Source organism: Hibiscus syriacus, unplaced genomic scaffold (assembly GCF_006381635.1).
Source record: "Hibiscus syriacus cultivar Baekdansim isolate YM2019G1 unplaced genomic scaffold, ASM638163v2 tig00110457_pilon, whole genome shotgun sequence".
Taxonomy (NCBI): domain Eukaryota; kingdom Viridiplantae; phylum Streptophyta; class Magnoliopsida; order Malvales; family Malvaceae; genus Hibiscus; species Hibiscus syriacus.
Genome location: NW_024062744.1, coordinates 286,759 through 308,826, shown reverse-complemented (window position 1 = coordinate 308,826; position 22,068 = coordinate 286,759). Strand labels below are relative to the sequence as shown.

The following is a 22,068-nucleotide window of genomic DNA, read 5'->3' as shown; positions in this document are numbered from 1 at the left end:
TTATAGCTATATGGATTATAAAGTGTGTAAGTTTTAGGTTCGGGTTTTGTTTTCTGTTTAATTATTGTGACTACTAACAGCAACAGAGTAGAGTTGTGTGTAGCATGTGAGGCTAGTTGTTACTGCCTTACTGGAGATTAGGATTGCTGGAAGAAGCAACTTTTTCATTCCCCTCAATGAGCACCGACTGGTTACCTAAATGTTTACTATTCTTTGGTGTTAAAATGGGAACTGAATTTGGATGTTTTGAGTAAGAAATGTTGCAAGCCGATTACTATAAGCATGGTCCACATTGACCTACATGGTAGTATTTGCTTCTTCTACCTGTTAGGGTTTAGGCTTATAACCACAGACGGTGCTTGCAGATTAAAGATGGTGGGAAGTGGGAACACGGGTATACATCATATCATCTGGCGAAGAATTAAAAAGAAATTGTATGCAGCACAGCAGTAGTAGTAGAACTGAAGTCAGTTTTTAGGAGGTAAGCTTGAGATTCAAATTATAGAATCTGCATTTCTTTTTCTGAAGCTTGGGATTCAAGTCAACTAGTTCACGGTGACTACCCTTGATGAATGCTTAGAAATTCAGTGACTTTCTTTCTAGGCTGACTGGAAGTGTAAATAAGATGCTGCTTCCGTTGAGAAAATATGCTATGGGATAAAGATTAAAATATGCATCCAGTACTTGTCTTCTTCGTATATTCGAAATCTAGTCATCTTTTTATTTCCAGTGATTTAGTCCATCTACTTCTCAAATTTGAAAATTTAAGTCTATTGATTAACATGTTAAAATTCTACTGTAAAATTTGTTAATATGACATTTTGAAATTCAAAAAAAAAATACTAACTTGTCACTGTTAAGAATTGGATTTGAATACTTTAATTTCGAAAATTGAGGGATTAAATTCTTAAAAATAAAGGCAGGAGGGTTAAGTTTCAAATATATAAAGAGCATAGGGACTTGTGGAATACTTCAACCCCAAAAAAAGCAAAGAGAGTAAAATGGGGTTGAATATACGAATAGTCCTTTTTGTTTTCGGTCTAATTGAAATTGGTCACCGGTTCAAAAATTAAATGCATTTGATTCTTTACTTTATCGATCGTTTTAATTTTAACTCCTTGACCATTAACTCTCGTTAACTCATAAACGGAATTCTGAGTTAGCATTAAAAAAAAAACCTAAAAAATCCCACGTTTCTTTTTGCTCACTTGCAATTTTTAGTTTCCATGACCCAAATTATAATGCCGGAGCCCCAGGACCTAGATAATTAGACCAATTGTTGTCGTAGTATAAACGTTAGGGGTGAGTAAAACTCGACTCTAATTGACTTCGAGTCACAATTCCATAAACTCGACTCGACTAAAAAAAAATTCAAATTCAAACCGAGTTGTAAAATGCAACTCGAACAACTAGAAATTTTAGTAATTAGTAGATTTATTTTCAAGTTTGAGTCGAGTTCTTGAACTTTGTATGATATATGTATATCACGTATGAAAAAGAATATGGAGAAATATATTTGTATTGTATATATGATTATAGAAAGTCACTTAACTTGGAATCAAATAGTATTATAATATTATAAATATTTACAATTAAATTTAAACAAAAACTCAAAAAAAACGACTTGACTCAAAAAAATTTCAAATCAAGTCCGAGTTGTAAAATAGGACTCGTCAACTCGAATAACTCAAAATTTTTTGACTCGACTCGATCAAACGGTCACCCCTAATAAACGCCAAAAGCCAAATTACACCAATAATCCAAAACCTATTCAGCCTTTCAAAGAATTGAACAGCCTATATATATGATGGTTTGCACAACGGTATTAGTTTTAGAAAATCTTTAAGCTGATTTTGGAATGTTAGTAAAAAGCTTGCAACAGGGGCAGACACTCAAAAATAGTAAAGAAATTAACACCAAAGCTTGGCGGAATCTAGATTGCAAAGCCCCAACTTCTTTTACCTCCTCCTCCGGCACAGCAAAACAAACAGAATTCTCACTACTAGCCTGCATCAATACTGAGAAATGAGCACCCCATAAGTTATGATATATCACAACCTAATTTAAGGTTAAATAACGGTAGGAAATGGACACAACCTAAACTGTTAAATTTTTTTATTGTAGCCTTCCTGATTTCAAGGCTTTTCTTTGACTAATCCAGAATGACCCACGTCGCATATCTGAATTTGGTGAGCAAGTCTCCCAGCCAGGATTTTTTACATACACGCAGACTCGAACTCGAGACATTTCTTAAATTATATCAAGCTGATTACCACTTGAATCAACCGTTGTTAGTTAAGATGTTAATTTTTTAACTTTTTCGGTTGAACTGAAAACGTTACGAATAAGGTAATATTTTTTGTTGTCAACCGAAAATGTTACGAAGAATGTGTGCAACTTAAATTTTTTAAAAAAAGTTAATATTTTAGGTTATATCCACCCGAAAATATTAGGATTTTTTTATAATATTTTCAATTGCACCATTTCCTAGTCGTTCTTTAGACTTAAATTAAAATGCGGTCCCTTAATATTTCCCATGCATAACAAGAATAGCAACAAGTGGAATATTAGAACACAGGCACCTGGGATACCATAATGACATTAGCCCCCACATCTTTCGCAGCTCTAAAAATGGCACTAGCTGGGCATACCAGTTCTACCAATAGAAAATCAATGGTGCAGAATAAATATGAAATAATATCACATGACCAAATACGTGCAGAAAAATCGTATGGGGAAACATACCTCTTAACATTTACTAGTGCCATATTATCAACAGCTGCAAACCCCTTGACTGGAGAATCTAGGTTTTGACCATCTACGTTTTCACTTGCAGAATGACAGATTTTTGTTCCAGGGACGGAGAGATTGAAAATATTCCTTATCACCAAAGTCTTTTAGAGGCAAACCTTAATAATGGACACCAAAGGGTCTAAGGGTTATTGAGTCGCTGTGGGTGGAATTCAGCACTGGAAAGCATATGCTACGGGTACGAGTCCTTACATGGTCGATGCTAGCTGAGCAGCCATTGAATGCGAGATGGTGGTGGAGGAAATCAAGGTAGGGTTACGAGTTGAATCAGGAAGAAATGGGATGAGGCCAGGGTTCGTGAAATGAGAAGTGTTGATGAAAACGGCAAACATAGGCAGAACAACATGGGAACTAGAGGGGGCCATGCTTGGAAAAATTATTGTAAGGCCCTTTAAAAATTTTAATAATTCTATTTATCTCACTTAGAATATTTGAAAAAAAGTTTCTTCAAGGGATAAAAATTTAAAATTTTCAACAACCTCACATCATATTTTAAACCACTTTTAGGCTCTTACCTTATTCTATAAATAAAGGTAAAATTTCTATTAATTTTCTAAATATTTTAGATATTCTGTTCACAGTTTAACTGTCAAATTCTACTACTATAATTTCATTTCATCTTCTTTCCAAGAAAATCTTAGTGGAATTTTTTTTAATAAAAAAACACACCTTATAATCTACATTTGTTTTATGAAATTACATATAAATATACTAGATTTAATGTATAAAACTATTGTTAAAATCACTTATAATAATTGATCCCTCCAAAATAAATAGTGAGGGATTTAATGGAAGGAGAGGAGAAACAAGTGAGCAAAAGAGTGAAAAGTTGCTTTAATGGATGAAGAAGAATAAGAAAATATGTGGATTTCTTTTTAAAAAAAAATATTTTTAAGTGACAACTCAGACTTTCATGAATGGATTAAAGGAAGCTAATGATCGAGAAGAAGAAAGCACGTTAGTTTTTTTAGATTCTTTTTATTTTTTAATTAACAACTCAAACTTTCGTTAGTGGGTTAACAAAAGTTAACGGTTAAAAAGACTTAAATCAAACGAACAGATAACTTAAAGAGACCAAACATATTTAATTTTTGTCCGCCTTAAACCGAGCGAACAAATAATATAAGAAACTAAACATACTTAATTTTTGAATCTATAACCGATTTTGATCAAACCAAAATATGTATAGTTTGCCCAAGTAAAATAACTTCGATGCACGTAGAACAATCACTTTTTTCGGAAAACAGTGTGAAATCGTTCATTATTTTAAAAGAAAGTCTTTAAAATATTTGTGTATGACATAAAACCAAATAAAAATAACAAGACCAAAAGCAAATAATGAGGAGCAATGTAAGAACCAATCAACCACTCTATGAAATATACCCATTATTCTTTGTTAGGCTACCCTGGACATTCACAGTGAACACTCTTTTTTTCCGTGTCTATTATAAGAATACGTCTCATTAAAAACCTCAATAGTAAAATCTTACGAAACAAAACCTAATGAAGAAAGAGTAAATAATCCTTTGATACAAGTAGACCTGGCAAACTTGACCTGAACTTTATCCGAATCAATTTATCTTATCCAATACTTCATATTAACCCCAATATGATGATTAAATTTGATCCAAAATCGAACCATATCCGACCCAAAATTTAGCTAACCCACTATGGACCCATATCCAATTTGGCTCAAACCCTAAACAACTCAAACCAAAATTAACCCGGACCGAAATTAATATGAATCGAAAACAATCTGAACAAAAAATAATCCAAATCGAAAGCAACCCGAGCATAGTTTAACCTGAGTCGAAAGTAACCCATACCAAATTTAACTCGATCCAAAAGTAACCCAAATCAAAATTAATCCAAACCGAAAGCAATCCGAACGAAAATCTATATAGATTTGATTAGAATTATACTCAAATTAAACCTAAATAATAAGATTAACAAACAAGAAGACATGTTTTTTTTACAAGAATATGTCAATAATTCTATATATACTTAATTAGACTCATAACAAATTCAACCCTAATTGACATGATCTAAAGGTTGATCCAAACCGAAAATCAGCCAATCCGATATTGATCAGATTCGAAAATCTATCAATCCGATATTAACCCAACTCGAAATCTAACCGATATGATATTAACCCGACCCAAAAGTCAACCAATATGATATTGATCCAAACTGAAACAACCGATCTAATAATTACCCGACCCGAAAACTGACCCATCCAAAAATTAGCCCGATCAACCCGATTTCACATATACCCGAACTAAATCCGATCCGACTCAAATAAAATTAAACTGAATATAATCTAAACTCAAAATACCCGATCCGTATGACCGTTTACCACCTATGGATACAAGTATCACTTCCCCATTAATGATAGTGAGTAAATTTACTCCCCTAAATCAAGTATTCCTTAAGATCTTTAAAGTGATATAATCTAATGTTAAAAATTACCATCTCAAATGTAACGATAAGTACTTTAGTAAAAAAATTATTAAATTCTCACGAACTTATTAAATATTAATATCTCAAGTTATATTAATTTCATACAAGACTATTAGAACTTTTTCCTTAGAACATAAACCACAGTCTTCTCGTATGTGATGAATTACAAATGCTAGCTTCACGTATTCACAATTAACCTCATGTATTATCAAACTTTTATGTTTCAGTATACTTAGAAGTGATAACTACTATTTGTTTCATGGAAGGCTTAAAAATTACAATCCTACCATATGCGAAAACATAATCCATTTATGATTAACTTTACATTTGTAAAATCATTATAATTTTGAGGAGATTAACGAAAAATAATTTTATATTTTATGTACCTTGAAGATAACAAAGTATAAGCTTGTTAACATCATCATTATTCCAATTCCTACGATTGAAAAAGAAACAAATCCTCCGAACAAATTGATAACGAATGTTATGTCGAACCATATATGACTAGGAAGATACATCAATGACACTTAAAGTTGATACATCAAAATCAATATATCTTAAATTTAACCTAAACAGTCAACTAACAAGTATAGTAAACCTCAAAATATAGTCATGAATTACACAACTTGCATTATTTTCAGAATCCAAATCTATTTTTTAAAATTCATTTTCTTCCACAATTGACGAGGTTTATTCAACAAACTAGAATCCCCAAGTACTGAGCTTAGGATAACAATCTTTATTTTGAAGGATAAGCCAATCATTGCCACCGTAGGCAGTGTTTTAAGTGGCAGAGCAGAACATCAGTTTTGGCTGTAATACTTATTAGTTATATATAATGGTAGGACTTACATGATGGTGATTCTACAAAGCTATCGCTGCTGTTTCTCGACTCAGTTGCTTTACATCTTCGGCACGAGGATACGATCGACCACTTCCTGATATGAGATCTTTGATGGTGGCTTTAAGCTCTTTATCCTCCATCAAGGATTCCATTGTAACATGAACTCCTGAGTTAGAAGCAGGATTAAGAATTAAAGCACCACCACCATTTACCAAGGGAAGTTGCTTGAATTAAATAGAGTAATATCATATCATATCAAACCAACTTGTAAGACATCAGGTGAAATGAGTTACGTACGATATCTCCAATAGTGCTTTGGATTTGTAGGGTCATTTATTGTCTCCTCCGCGGCTGGGCGAGTCGTGTACTTATCTTTAAGAGCCAACAAATCCTGATCATGAAACCTACAGTTTTAGACACTTCCATACCAGGAATTTTAATGCTTGCAAGAAAAATGCCACAAGTAAAAAACATGTATTTTAGTTTGTTCGGCATCAGCTGCAGTTTCGAGAGGCTGCTTCCAACTTTTTATCACAGACAGACCTGAAGGGGGAAAATTGCCCACATCGATGGAGCTTCAGCATGCTGCCTTATGACGAAGTGTACCACATCTGGAACACATTGATCGGGGGGAAACCCATCGCACCCCATCACAGAGTTGAAAAACCGACGCCGTCTCTCTTCATCTTCTTCCCACCAAGCACGCAGGGTGGAACAGTCATGACATGATGGAGCGCATACCTGAAACAAATTGTCATAATCAAATCTTAATTAAATGCATCGAGTAAAGGAAGGAACCATTAGAATTAAGCGAAGCTAAAGATCAGGAAAAATAAGAAGAAAAAAACTTGGGTAAAATGCGCAAGACGTTACATGTTTTAGGGAACAAACATCACTTATTATCCCTCCTTTCATACTATCAGTCTTATCATATATTTCAATGAAGTTTACAATCATAATCAAGCCAATAGATCGTATGTAAGAAATCCAACATAAAGTTGGGCCAAATTCACAAATCATGGGACCTTGAACAAGGCTTCCTCTTCTGTCATAAAGACAAAAGCTTCAATGGCTCTTTCTAATATTAACCCTTGATGATGCATACCATTACTATGCAGATCATGTGCTACTGTCTTTAGTGTTCATATACTTGCACCATACTTCTAGCTACAGTAGCACCAAGTTCATATCCACAATTGATACAACTGGACTAAGACCAGGCATTCATTTCACCAGAAGGAAATGCAGCAAACACTGTTCTGTCCAATGAAGCTAATTCAGGCATGCCATATTTTTCAGCATATAGTTGATACAAGTCGGTCCACTTTCCACAACCTTCGGTATCTTTCATTGAGCAAAAGTTGATTTTTTTTTTTATAGAAGTTGGAGGTCTCATTAAAAACTCCCTTCGTATTCGTTCACATACTAAGAAGTATGTTAACGAACATTGGAAGGAAGAAAAAAGAACCTCAAAGTTTATTAATAATAATACCCAATACAAAAGATAACACCGGATTATCCTCCTATGGTGATATACACCATTACAACAAAACACCTTAACCTCATATAACCTCTTCCAAAATCACAGTTGAATCACCTATTTCTAATTACACCTCCATCAATAGGATTAAAACAGCGCAAGAGAACATAATAAAAAGAGAAGCAACACCTACAACCATATAAACTAAATCAAACCACAATTGGAGAGACGAGATCTATTGGGATTCGTCTTCTTCAGGAGCCCAAGAGTTTGGCTTGAATGAAGGCTCTATCTCATGCACCATGATCTTGAAGGAGTTGTCACCAACCTTCAATTCCAACGTCGCATCAATTCTCGCTCCAGCCTTTGCGAGGACTTGAATTTTTGCCCGATCAAAGGATAATGGTGTCTGACAGCTTTCATCGATTGCTAGCAACTGACCCCAACTATCAGCAATGTTCTTGAAAGTATCCCAATTCCATGCTAAAACGGAACACCCTCACAGACTAACCATACTCGGCGACACTCCAAAACCAAACTCTCTGACCAAGCTTCTACTATGGAGAACCACTCTGCGAGAGTCTCTGATTTATCGTTCTTCACACTTCTCAATGAAACAGAGTCTTCGAAAATCATTAATACCGCATTTCCAGCAGCTCTCATTAAGGAGAAGCCAGTGAGGCCCTTCGCATGCATTTGTCTAGCGAGATGATCGATTTTGATAAAGTCTTTGCACCACCCCACTAGACAATTGCTCAACACCTGAAGTTTTTCTTCATCTATAACGCCTTCAACTTTATAATGATTCTTACTCGAATCATCTTCTATCTCGGACTTGCGGAGAACCCTTGTCGAAGACTTTCTCCAATAGGAATGACGAGGTTTGAATTTAGCCAAAAAAAACACCAATTTTGCTACCGTCGATGTAAAAGCCATTCATTTTTGAGGTCGCTCTCCTTGCTTCTTCGATAGAAGCGAAGCGAATGAAACCAAAGCGAACTCTTTTTGAATTTCTTTTATTTGGAATAAAAGCATCAAGTACCAGACTGTGGGAGCAAAATAAAGATCCAAACCTCTTCCAATGGATCTTTTCTGGTAAATTTTCAACAAATAACGTGTAGCATCCATACTTGTCATTACTGAAGCCCTTTGTGATGGACTCCTTGGTTCCCTCGAGGACACCATCTACTGCAGATTTTCCATTGCAACACCCATTTTTACCAGACACATGAAAACTAGGAGATGCTACAGAAGCTGAATTTGGCATTGACAGTAATGGAGGAACAGGATCACATCCATACTTGTCTAAACCATCAGAAGCTGTAACTAATCCACTTTTAACAACAAGATTCTTCCTTGCCATTTCAATGTGCATAAAAGACTTCAACTTAGCATCAAAAACCATTTTCTGAAGGGCATCCTTGGTAGCAACTGCAAATTCTGCATTTGAGAATAAAGCGAAACCCTTAGGCTTTTCTCCCTTGTAGCTCACTTGCGAAGCTTCAAAACCTGGAAGCCATCTCAATAGATTCTGCAGCTCTCTCTCTTTGACATCTTCAGACAGACCCATAATGAAGATCGTACGAACCACGTCATGATGAGGAGGGTGAGATGACGGAGAAGGCGCAGCTGTAGAGGGCGGAAGAGCTTGGACCGAAGGACTCTGCTGGAGAAAAAGTTCAGCACCCGGCATGAGAATATAAACTGTTTTTTCTACACCTTCTGGAAAATCTCTTAGGCAACTGGAATTTCGAATGTTTCAATTCTTGAATGGGACAGTCCTTGAACTTCCGGAAAAACTTAGGTCTGAATTTTCCTTAAACCAGAATGAGAGTCAAGGTTAAACACATCAAAACAGCCATGCTTTAACCAACTCGGTACATGACAGAGTTCATGGCGCGCGCCCGGCGGTGATGAATGTAGTGACTGCCGGCAAAGAAGAGAAGGGTGGAGATGATGAAAAGAGTCCAACAGGTAGAAACTTGAACCTGAGGAAAGATGAAACTACGTATTTGTCTTTCAACCAAACCCTCAGAAATGGATTAGATCGGGAGAACAACTTGACAGACCCATGACTTGTTCTGTTTTGACAAAACGATCGAAGACTGATTCACATAGATTGGCAACGGGTCTGGACGTTCGTATAGAAGGGATTTATTCACGTGTACGGCGAGCCCAGTGGTAAACCGGAGAAATGGTGACGGACGGCGGCGAAAATCGGTGAAAACCGATGTTTAGATCTATGCCGATAGACTGACTTTCTCTAAAAACTAACCTCAAAAATGGAATCAGAGTGAGGAAACGAACATCCTGAGGCAAAACGGCGGCGAACGGATGACGGAGTGTGGCGGCTGGCGGCGGACGGCAGGCGGCGGTCGAAGGACGGTGGACGGTGATGATTAACGTTTGCGGACGGCGATGGTAAAGATGAAATGATGGATGAAAATAAAATCACCTTCAACCAAGAGAGAAGCGGGAGCTTCTCTCACTAGGTTTGAAATTCAAAAAAATTTAAAATAACCCTTTTTACGACAAAAAATAGAGCAAAAGTGGATTACTTTTAAAGTTACATAGAATAAACTATCCTAGTATTTTCCCCTGCCACATGACAGAGGCAAAATTGAAAAGCTGATTGGCATATGAATATGGTAAGTGCAATGCATATTAATGTGATTTTGGCTCTTACTGTCATGTAGCTGTAGTGAGAAGGAATACCGAATTCAAGATCCGGATCACTGGGCATACGTTGAATACGCAAGCCAATTAGTCCAAGTTCTTGCATTACCTGCATTTAGGAAGAAAATTACAACGAAGGAATATATTCAAATTATAGGAAGCAGAGAGGGAGGGGACAACCAGATTGAGAATGGGAAAGGTTGAAAACATACAGGATGAACACATGCGGGAATAAGGCCCAGATCTTCCCCACAAGCTAGCATATTTGATGAATTCAGGAGCACAGGTAGGGTCTTTAGAGCATTTTGCCGCCACAACTTTTCTTGCCTTTGGAAATAGTAATCGTAATACAATCTCTTCAGAACATTTTTGCTATATAGCGTGACAAACAGTTCAGAGGTCAATGATTAATGTGTTTTTAAGAACAGAATAATTTAGGATTTTGAATATGTAACCAAGAAAAACTGACGTAATATCCTCATACTACCTGTGATCATCAAGATCTCTAAAACTAGAAGTATCTTCAAGATTAAAACGGGGATAAAAACTTCTTGCATGTTCTGGATCTCTGAGAAGAACTATGTTCTGCATAAGAGTTAATGGACAATGAAGTCAAAGATTAAGACTAAAAGGTATTGAACACCTAAAAATGAAAAAAAAATATGAACCAGATGTTCCAGCACATGCGTCTTATTTAACAAAGACAAATTTCCTGAATCTATATCAATTAATCTGTTGGATGTACTAGTTTTTACCTAAAATGCAATTTTTATGTGAACCATGATGTTATATATTAATTATTTACATCAATAAAAAAAACCTTGAAGTATCTTCAAGATTTATATGGAGATAGATAATTCTGTCATGCTCTGTATCAGAAGAACTATGTTCTGCAAAAGGAATTGATTGGATAATAAAGTCTATTCTAATACGATGAATAAAACATTGAGCATCCAAAAAGAGAAAGAAGAAAGAGGACCCCAATTTTGGTGCATGCATCTTATTTGACAACAAGAAGTTTCCGGGAATAATCTACATCAAAGAATCCTTAAGACATAACAGCTTTATTTGACATGCAGTTTTCTGGTGCACTATGATGTGTTAGTTCTTAACTAAATAGTAGCAAATAAAAGTTATAATAGTAAAACAAGCACTCTGTTGATTTTGTTCTCAAAAAATTGTTTTCAACAAAAAAATTATATGTAATTATTTTATCTTATATGATACTTCGTTAAAATTGACTAATTTTAACCAAGTTTTTGTATTAAGCTTTAAGATTTGTCAATTTGTGAAGTATTGTTTAAACCTGATAGGATAAGTACTCTATTAGTCAACAGATACTATTTTTATTAATAATAAGAACGACATAATTGGAATTCAACTAAAAGTAAAAGGGCAATATAGTCTTCAAAAATGTTTTCGCCTCTTAAACATGTATAGAATATATTTATATAGATTATACTACCTTTAGAAGATCAAATAGATCACGACGTATCTTATCTTCACTGTCCGGTAACAAGTACCTTTCAGCACATGACTTCAGCTTGGCAGCGATTTTTTTCTCAGTGTTGCAGTCCTCCTTGAACTAGAATTTCATGGAAACAAAAAATTGATTGAAAGTAAATTCAGAAATCCTGATCTTCAAATTAACAACACTTATACCATGAACTCGTTAAAAACCAAATGGTGACTGACAACTGACTCAATGAAGGATGCCAGTTATGATGCATTCTAGCAATAGAAATAGATGTTTCACAAAAAAACAGCTAAAAGTACTCTCAAATAACCAGAGGAATCAATGGGAGAAAACTTTTCAGAATAAACCAGAGGATCTATTTTCCATTAAAATTAGCCAATCTCATAGTGCATTTGTCTTTTAATATTTAATTTCAAAATGTTTGTTTACAGGATATATCTCGTAGATTGACAGTGCAGGAGAAATTAGGTTTTCTTAAATTGATTTACTGAATGTCGATATTCAAACAGAGGAACAAAGAAACAGGAATGAACCGGCAAGCAATTTATTACCAGGTAAAACTCCAGTGAGATATAACTATGGTTACTGAAGGAGGTATTCACAGGTAATTCAATCTAGTGAATATAACTATGAATTAAATGCTTTGTATTTTGGAATCCACCAAAGAAAATGGAAGTTCTAACTACAGTTGATATGCATCATTAAAGAAAAGCATTCCATGATTTGATTTCCTCATACATGTTAATCAAAATATTTGCACACATTAATAATCATATTTCCTTAAATCCAGTTGAATCCCATCTTGTTCATTCATTTGAAAATTGATCAACACAACCAACGATATTTAAATGAATGAATCCATAGACAGTTGTTAAATTAGAATTTCCTTTCTCCAATTAGGTGAATCAACACAGTAATTCAAGGTTCAAAATGTTGGCATGAAATCACTTAAACTGACAAGTTCAAGAGGCTTAAAAAAAGAACAGAAAGTTCCAGAGTTGAGTGAAAGAATGAAATAAAACACACACATATAGCAATTAGAGTGTGACCATCACCTCATATCGGTCCAGATACTCATTAAAAAAAATTGCAGCAATCAAAGTCCATGAATCTCCAAAATTTTCCTGAAATCAAAGGAAGAGATAAATATGCATATGCTAATTTCTGATACTAACTGGAAGGGAACTGGTTTTGAGAAAATGGTTCATTTTGGAATCTAACATTTACCAAATTCTTCATTTTATATTCTACATATCATTTCTCATAAGTTAGTTCCGAACCTTATAGATCCTATACATTTGGGGGAAATTGGTGAAAATGTTTAGATGGAACCAGCTGAGGCAAATCCATGTTACGGGTTACCACAAAATACCAACTATTAATAATATCATTTTTTTCATCAATTTCTATTAAATACATAGAATCGAAATGAAGAGTTCAAATTTGGAAGAAAATTGATCATCTTCAAAGTGAACATTTTGATTAACATAAAATGAGAAAAAAAATAGTATTTAGCCAATTAAATATGCAAAAAGTCCATATTCTCCATGAGACTAATTTGAATCACAAAGGTATTTTTTTCTCTACCTCTAAAAACTCTTTTCGAACATAAGGACGTGTCAATCGATCAAAGTCCCATATACCCTCTCTTTCAAGTTCTTCCTGAAATCGAAGCATTATTCAGTTACAACTAGAGCAATTTGATTCCCCTTAGTTGTTATATACCAGAAGAACCTTTGCATGCTTCAAGGAATTGCAATTTTGTTACCTGGCTTAGAGGGATAGATGGCCGGAACTTTCCAATTAGACCAGTCATAGAATGGTCTGGGAGTTCCCAAATTCTAAAGAAGCCTAAGATGTGGTCTATCCTATAAGCTGTAAAGTACTTTCCCATCTGCAATGAAAGCAAAGAAAATTATAAAAATTTCAGCAAAAAAGACAGAAAGAAAAGACATACTCTTTCCTTAAAACAGCATTAAAGCAAACAACTTATTGAATTTGAGGTAAAAGTTAAGAGGAAACTGCAAATGAAAAAAGGAAATAGAAAAACCTGTGTAAGGCGAGCACGCCACCAAGCATAGTTGTCTTTGGACATTTCCTCCCAGTTATAAGTAGGAAACCCCCAATTCTGGCCATTTTTGTCAAAATAATCTGGAGGGGCCCCGGTAGAGGTGTTCATGCGGAATAAATTAGGATAGACCCAGGTATCAACACTATTCCTGTCAACCCCAATAGGAAGGTCTCCTTTCAAAACCACCCCTTTACTTCTTGCATATTCTGCAGCTTCTGACAACTGTCCATTAAATTAGACAGTAATAAAACACCAAAAGAGTATTTTATTGAACCAAAACAAATAGAAAAGAAAACAGTGTTAATACACCAAAACACACACATACATATATAGACAGGTGCAAATCATATTGAAATCAATTTTACTTACCTGCAAATGCAAGTGGAACTGCAGATAAAAGTGAAAGCAAATTGTATCATAGTGCAAAGCATCTTTCGAGACAAGTTTCTCAAGCTGTATGAAAAGGAGAGTGAATATTCTTGTGATAAATGTTAAGAAATATACACTTGTATAAGCAATAAAGCCAAAGGCAGAAAAAAAGAATAATTAAAACTTCAAATGGACAGGACAATTTTAACTTTATTCCTCCTACCTCAAATAGTAAGTTAAAGTTAGATGGATCATTACCTTGTCCTTAGAATAACTAGAAAAACGACCCCACTGACTGTGATCAGATGTTTCAAAAAAGTCCCGCAAGAAACAGAAAGCCGCATACGGTTTTAACCATTCCTTTTACCAATTAAAAGTACAGTCAGAATAGTCATGATATGTTGGAAATTAACAAACTTGGTAATTTGTAGGCAATCAAAAGTTCAACAGACCTCGTTCTCAGAAAAAAAATTATGAAAAGAACTGCTGTTCAGTATCAAATCCTTTTCTTTGATGAAGACTTTCTTGGCAATTGACAATTTGGTAGCTAGAGTAGCCTCATAATCAACATCCTGCATACACCGAATGTACAGTGTTAGAATCTTTATAATCATAAATGTGGAGAACATAATTAAACAACTATTATGGGAACATGAAGGACCTTGGTGTGCTCATTAGTCAATTACCATAGGATAGTTAATCACCCTATTTTCCAGAATTTTTTTCTGGCAATCCCATTTTATATTTAAAACAAGCAGAAATCAAGTAAATATATTTCCTCAAACAAAAGTTAGAAAATAGTAGAGGGGGTTTACCTTTCTATCTAGGCGTTCTTTGGCATTTTTAATCTCGTTCTGGAAGGAAAAGAATTAACATGGTAATTTTAAAGATACAAAGACCTATCAGTAACATGAAATTAAATAATTAATGTCGAGCAGGCTGTCACTCTACCTTGATATCCTCTGGCATATTTTTCGAAAGGGCTTGTACTCTCAGGTACAAAGGATGTAAAGCAAACACGGACAGTGAACTGGCAAAGAAATAAAGGAAGATTATTGAGGTTTTAGCATTGGAACTTTTAAGTTTATCAATATAACACACAGTAACAAATGATAAGCACTCTTCTAAAGCAATCAATGGTTTTAATGGTTTCAAACAAGATATAATCCCACTTCCTGAAAGGTGGAAAACAGGAGAAACTAAAATCAGAAAGAAACTGCAAATTGAAAATGCATATAAGTGGATGCAAAAAGAGTTGTCGAGCAGAAAACATACAGCAGTTTACAAGTTTAAGTTAAGTTGAACATATCAGCTCTGACCTTCCAGAGTGTAAATATAAAAAGGTGGGGAGAACTTCTAGTGAGGAACTAGTTTGAGCCTGCTATCTACTATCACATTTGCAGGGTTACCTGTACGGATATGAATCCCACCACATCCCATGTACAGACGTATCATTGATAGGTAGAAGCTGAACTAAATGGAATCCAGACTCCACCGCCCAGTCAACAAGTAACTTCAAGTCAAGGAATTCTCCAACACCAAGATCAACTTTTGAGAGGACAGAGAACATGGGAATAGCAACACCAGCACCTCGCCAGGGCATTTCCTACAATCCCGATTGACACACAAGGATCATGAAGACCACTTTAAAAGTTCATCATAGTATTCACTTAACAATTAAGATATCCTCAATTTTGTACCCTCAACATGCCATCTGAAAGGAAAATATACTGCCGCTGACTTTTAGTGAAACCAACACAGAGCTCCCTAGGTGAAGAAATTTCCAATGAAATATTTCCATTTTTTCCATATTTACAGTACTTATATGTGGAACACTTGTCAAGGAAGAGAAAAGGATGGCTGGAACACAAGGACCAAAACAAACAAACTATAGGACAATATAAAAGGAATACCTTTAAAATAGAATAACATATCTAAAAAAGGGATATCTTATTGGAAAATCAGCCCTTGGAATTAAACAGTATGCTTCCCAGATATATTCACCAGTATAACGCAGCTTAAGTCCATCCTGAACCTTCCATTGCCCCAACTTCATAGAGCTACCAATCACATAAACCTGTGCAATAGTCCAGCATCATGAACAGATGCAGCTAAAAAAACTGATGGAACGTCAACCAAAATTTTAAAGTAGCAATTAATTCACCCTAGAACTCTTTTGGGAATAAGAATACGAACCAAAGTGCCTTCTTCTACATTTGGACAGCAGATTTTAAAACGTACAAGGATTGAATCTGCATCAAATTCAAATTTCATAACAATAATGAAATAGCTAAATTCCAGTCACCCTGCCTTTTCTATAGGAAAAAAAAAGGAGAGATGGTGAAATACCTTCCTGATCCAATTTGTCCTGATGAACTACTTCTGGATTATCAATATTTGAGGCAGATGTTTTAGAAAATATGACATCTTTAAAGGCACTTCTGAATGGAAGAGCATCACTTCCAGTCTGGATTTGTTAATACAAAATTTTACAATCAGTTTCAAATGTCAATTTACCATCCATTACAAATACAAGAAAGCATCCTTTGAAGAACAACAGTTCTTCACACAAAACCAAAATTGTTCAAGAAATAGCTTAAAGATATATGTTGGCTTCATCTTTCATACTGAACCCAGCTAACTAAACCATTTTGATACGTAACAATAGTCTCAAGAAAATAGAGCCATTAGGAAAGGTAAGTTGATAGCAAAATAAATTTCACAAAATTTGGATCAAATTGGCTCATAAAAATAGCAGTCCAGACTCCAGATTGACATTGATAAAGCAATATTCATTAGCAAAGAGTGTAGCTGAATGCTGAGCATTAATATTGGCGATGGCTAGCTATGCAGCCATCACATAGAGTCATAGACCAAAGATCAAGACTTAAAAACAAACAGAGAACTCCAGTCGCATTCAACTTTTTCCTACATCATTGAACCCAGTGGTCCTTTATTTTCAGTTCACAATATTTCTCAGAATTGCTATATGTTCACTGGACTTGATTGGTTAAAATAAAAAAGAATTACGTAAAATCCATGATCAAAAGGCAGGCAGATACGTTCAAATTTCAACCTTGCCAAAACATAGCCCAAGATTAATACTGACACCTTTGATCCATTTCCCAAAAAGAGGCAGAAGAATAAATGGAATAAGTAAAACCTAGTAGCTTAAATTTTTACCATTTAAAGTCCAGGAAGGTGAAAATATAATTGTTATTTGAAATAGATAAAGGATGCAAAGCTGCCAAACTACAGAGGCAAATGACGGAAAAAGAGACAGAATTGCCCAAGATATATATATATATATATATATATATATATGAAATAGCTTAAACTTAACTAAGAGTCCAACAATAAAATCAAGAATAAGTTGCAATAGTTTGTTCCATCAGCATAAACGAAAAGATATTTTGTACTGTTATAATTAGTCAAAGCTGAATGCATTCAACTGTTCTCATGGTTTTTTTTTGGAAGATGGAATATACTGCAAACCAGACTAGAAAGTATTACAAACAGGGGCAGAAAACAGTCAGGACATAGACTATTATCAACCTAGGCTATATCATTACAGACCCTCAAGCAAGAAGCTCATCAGAAACACAAACTAAAAGAAAACAAACGATCATAGCCCACACAATACAAACCAACACCATGAAGAACTCTAACAAAAGTAAATTAAATAGAAATAGAGACTAAGGTCCTTTGTTTCTCAGATCTCTATTGAACAACAAGAGTCATTGATATTAAAACCCATCATCAAAGAAGTGAAATGCTTAACCTGTTGAAATCACATGTCAGGTGTCATGGCATAAAGATAAGGGAATAGAAAGGGAGAAAAGAGAAATCTATGCTTAATAGAAAGGTTACTGAAACATCGTTGGTGATGAACATAGTTAGGCAAGAAATGCAAAACAAACGTTAAAACCTTTTTCTACCGTTTTACTCTTCTTATATCACTTCAAGATGTTGCTGGAAACAAAATCAGAAAACTACCCAATCCATAGTAGGATAAAAGAAAAGGGTTATTATTGGGGACTTTCCCAATTCACTGATAAAACTGCTGCTTTGCAACCAATTGAAAAGAAAAATAGGGCATTAGGGGAACATTTTCCATTGAATTGATTTCTAATGCCAAATTCCAGCTTAACTAATTTACTCTATACTTCCACAGGCACAAGTACAGAATAGCAAACAAAAGTATAAACATAAAAGCCGATATCAACATAGGCTAGAGATAAGCATATCAGTCTACCGGGTCAGAAGATCTACAAAAGTCAAAAGAATATTGATAACAACAAAGTACTGATATTAATGTAGCTACTGCTTTTATATGCACTTTCCAACCAAAGAAACAAAAAGAAAGTGTTTTAGAATATTCACATGGAAAGAAGCTAAAAAAGTGGGTGAGGGAGGAATCAAACGTGTAGCACCTGCCAAAAATCATGAAGCTCAACAATTTGACCCCCCTGACAAAAAGGAGGCAAGGAAAAGCTTCGCTTGTTTCCCATCTCCCATCTCAGCACATTTCTGGCATCATCCACCACATAATAACGGTAGTCGCAATTGAACTGACCAGGCACCGCAATGGTTCTAGTCCAGATGAGCTCGTCCCCTTCATGAACAGGGCTCAGCAGCAACCCTTTCTTAACGTCCCACGAACCAAGCATTGGTGCGGAGCCGCACACCAACAAAGATTGACCCCATTCCGTGTTATACGGTATTCTGAACGTGATTTTCACCGACTTTGTTGATGAAGACAATCCCGAATACCCCATCTCTCCCTGAAAGAGATTACACCCAGAACCAAAATCAAACGCTATTCCCCAGATTATGAAAGACCCGTGATTATAAACTAGAAGCCGAAATTAAGTGGTCAACAATTCGAATTCACAAAAATGAGGAATAAAAAGAAAGCTGTGTGTGTGTGTGTGTGTGAGAGAGAGAGAGAGAGAGTCACCTTTGCTTAGATTGAAAGTTGGCAATAATCTTGTGTATCACTCGATCCTTTAAAGCAATGGTGGTGAAGAATTAGCAATAGAAGTAGAGAAAAGATGAATCTGGAGAAGAAGAAAATATCTATTTTATCATTTAGTGAGAATGATGGGTGTGTGGTGTTTGGGAATGAAAAGAGAAGCGGTGCAAATCTGAAGATTGCAATTTGCAATTTGCAATTTACAATTTACAATTTACAATTTACAATTGAGAAAATCGCCTCAGTGACCAAAAAAAAGTTATAATATACGATTTTAACCAATTTTTTTTGGATTTGCCAAAATGACCAACAAAATCACAACGCGAAATAAAAATCGCAACGCGATCCCCAGAATCGCAAATCAGTTTCCAAAATCGCAACGCGATTCTTGAAAATCGCAATGCGATAGTACAAATTCGCATTGCGATTTTCCAAAATCGCAACGCGAATATGAAAATCGCAACGCGAACACATAAATCGCAACGCGTATCCGTAAATCGCAACGTGTATCCGTAAATCGCAACGCGTATGGGTAAATCGCAATGCGTATCCGTATATCGCAACGCGTATCCGTAAATCGCAACGAGAATCTGTAAATCGCAACGATAATCCGTAAATCGCAACGCGATATTTAAAGCGCCATTATAATCGCTACGCGTATTTTATTTTCAAATTACAAAAAGAATATTAAGACAAAATCCCGTAATCGCAACTCATAACCTAAAACCTAAAATCACAACTCAGTCCCATCTCCATCTCTCACTCTCTACGGCGAAGAAATCCGTCCCCATCTCCGAAGATTTCCGTCCCCATCTCCGGCGAAATCCCTCACAATATTCAGAAATGGAAAATCAACCTCCGAGGGTTAGTTTTTTTAATTATTTTTATTTTGAAATGTTTGCATTATTGTAGGTTTTTCATATTGAAACTGATGATAAGTTTACTGGTCATTTCAATAATAGATTAACCATTTCACTTAGATTTCATTTCGCGTTACGATTCTGTCGTTGCGATTTTCATTTCGCGTTGCTATTCTCTCGTTCCGATTTTCAAGTTAGTATTTGTCTTTGTCTTTGTTCTGTCTTTTGGTTGAAGTAATGCAATCCATTCAAGTTTCAATTTGCAGAAGAGTCGCAACGAGATAAATGAAAATCGCAACGAGAGAATGACTGTCGCAACGAGAGAAATGAAAAGCGCAACGAGAGAATCGCAACGCGAAATGAAAATCGCAACGAGAGAATCGCAACGCGAAACCAAAATCGCATTGCGATTTTCATTTCGCGTTGCGATTCTCTCGTTGCGATTGTCATTTCGCGTTGCGATTCTCTCGTTGCGATTGTCATCTCGCGTTGCGATTCTCTCGTTGCGATTTTCATTTCAACCAAAAGACAAACAGTGTTGCAAATTTTAGTTTCAAGAATAAACTACTACTTTTTATGTTTATTGTTTTTGGTATATCTTCACAGTGTAGTTTTTGGTATATCTAACTTGGTATGTTTATTGTTTTTGTAGAAATTTTTTTCGGCTCAATTGACCTTGAGAAATAAAGTCAGCCTGGCCACTACAATTGCAAAGAAGCTTTCACCTGCTCAAAGACAATTGTTTGAGGAAACCTACTTCGGGCCATGGCTGAGAGTACAGCATCCGGGTGGAGATGCTAATTTGACCCATTTGTGGCTTCAGACCATGACATCAAATCTACCCGACAGTATACAACGTGGTGAGGAAGAGATATGGTTTCATTTTCCACCAGCGTATACTTGTTTTGGGCGGAAGGAGTTCTGCTTAATCACTGGTCTACGATTCGGACACGATGATGTAGGCCGGTACACTCGTCATATCGCCCGCCCATCATGGTTATCCCGGGTTTTTCCGGATGAGTCAATGGAGAAGCCGAACCTACATGTCGACGACCTGAAGAAATTGTTTAATAAGAAAGCTGGTTTCACTCGGATGGATGACGTCGATGTTGTCCGAGTATGCCTTCTACTACTTGTGTATGCCGGCTTTTTAGGCAGAGAGGCCAGACAACCTATTCATCGGGAGCTAATAATATTGGTAGAGGACCTGAATGCATGGAATCTGTTTCCGTGGGGTTCGTATATATGGAAAGCTACCTGGACTAAGTTGTCGTCTGCCTTTGATGACCGCAAAAGTTTGCGGGGCGATGGGTCCAAATACACTTTGTCAGGCTTTGTTTGGGCCTTTAAGGTAAGAATTTCTATATAATGTTTCTAAAATTATAATTAATTATTTAACAATTACTAATTTTGTTATTATATTGTTTGTAGATTTGGATATTCGAGGCTTTCCCCAGCATGCGTACATATGCAATAAAAACGTCAAATGATATTCCCAGGGCTATTTCCTGGAAGAGGAAAACTCTGTTGGATTGGGAAGACTTAATACCATATGCCACAATAAATAATGTAAGTTAACACAAATACTTTCATATAATATAAACAAGTTATTAATAGTAGACGTTTAACTTTGTTTGAGTTTTTATATTTTAGGAGGCTAACATTCCATTACAAAGACTGACACCCACGGAGGAAGAGCTTGCCACTGATTGGTGGCAAGCTAGTCAGAATTTTTTGATGGCACGGATGATGAGCAGCATCCACTTCCTCCAATTCGAGAGCTATCACCTCACCTAGAGCCATCACCCGATCGACCCGACTATACACCTCTAGAACGAGAGCCATCACCTATCCCGTCACATCATCGAGCCTCTTCTCCACCATCACCTCATGATAGGCGACCGGCAAAGATGCCACGACTCCTATCTCCCTGTTCTCCACCTCCACCTCAACGGGATGAGTCAAGGGAGTTACGTGATGAGGTCAATGCCTTGCGTGAGGAGATCGGTACTCTACGCGATAACGATGGTGCATGGCGTGTGGAG

The 22,068-nt window shown here is 35.8% G+C and overlaps 1 protein-coding gene across 1 annotated transcript; it reads right to left on the bottom strand.

Annotated features, from left to right (window-relative positions):
* Positions 1–5,999: 5,999 nt before the first annotated feature.
* On the bottom strand, positions 6,000–19,286 carry LOC120126337 (4-alpha-glucanotransferase DPE2-like). Its single transcript, XM_039144555.1, has 23 exons — positions 19,149–19,286; positions 18,622–18,972; positions 16,538–16,655; positions 16,385–16,440; positions 16,138–16,265; positions 15,889–16,015; positions 15,598–15,794; positions 15,140–15,218; positions 15,004–15,042; positions 14,641–14,760; positions 14,447–14,548; positions 14,189–14,272; positions 13,799–14,041; positions 13,517–13,642; positions 13,336–13,410; positions 12,804–12,872; positions 11,737–11,856; positions 10,759–10,856; positions 10,484–10,643; positions 10,282–10,380; positions 6,659–6,856; positions 6,413–6,506; positions 6,000–6,281 (listed from the first exon to the last, which is right to left on the bottom strand). The coding sequence occupies exons 2-23, from the start codon at positions 18,964–18,966 to the stop codon at positions 6,136–6,138; spliced, it is 2,823 nt and encodes a 940-aa protein (XP_039000486.1). The 5' UTR covers positions 18,967–18,972; positions 19,149–19,286; the 3' UTR covers positions 6,000–6,135.
* Positions 19,287–22,068: the final 2,782 nt, after the last annotated feature.

Coding starts and splice junctions, on each gene's coding strand:
- LOC120126337 (XM_039144555.1), bottom strand. CDS start 18,966: ATGGGGTATTCGGGATTGTCTTCATCAACAAAGTCGGTGAAAATCACG. Junction 10,381..10,483: donor TTCCCGCATGTGTTCATCCT/GTATGTTTTCAA, acceptor TCCTAAATGCAG/GTAATGCAAGAACTTGGACT. Junction 6,857..10,281: donor CTCACTACAGCTACATGACA/GTAAGAGCCAAA, acceptor AATTTGTTTCAG/GTATGCGCTCCATCATGTCA.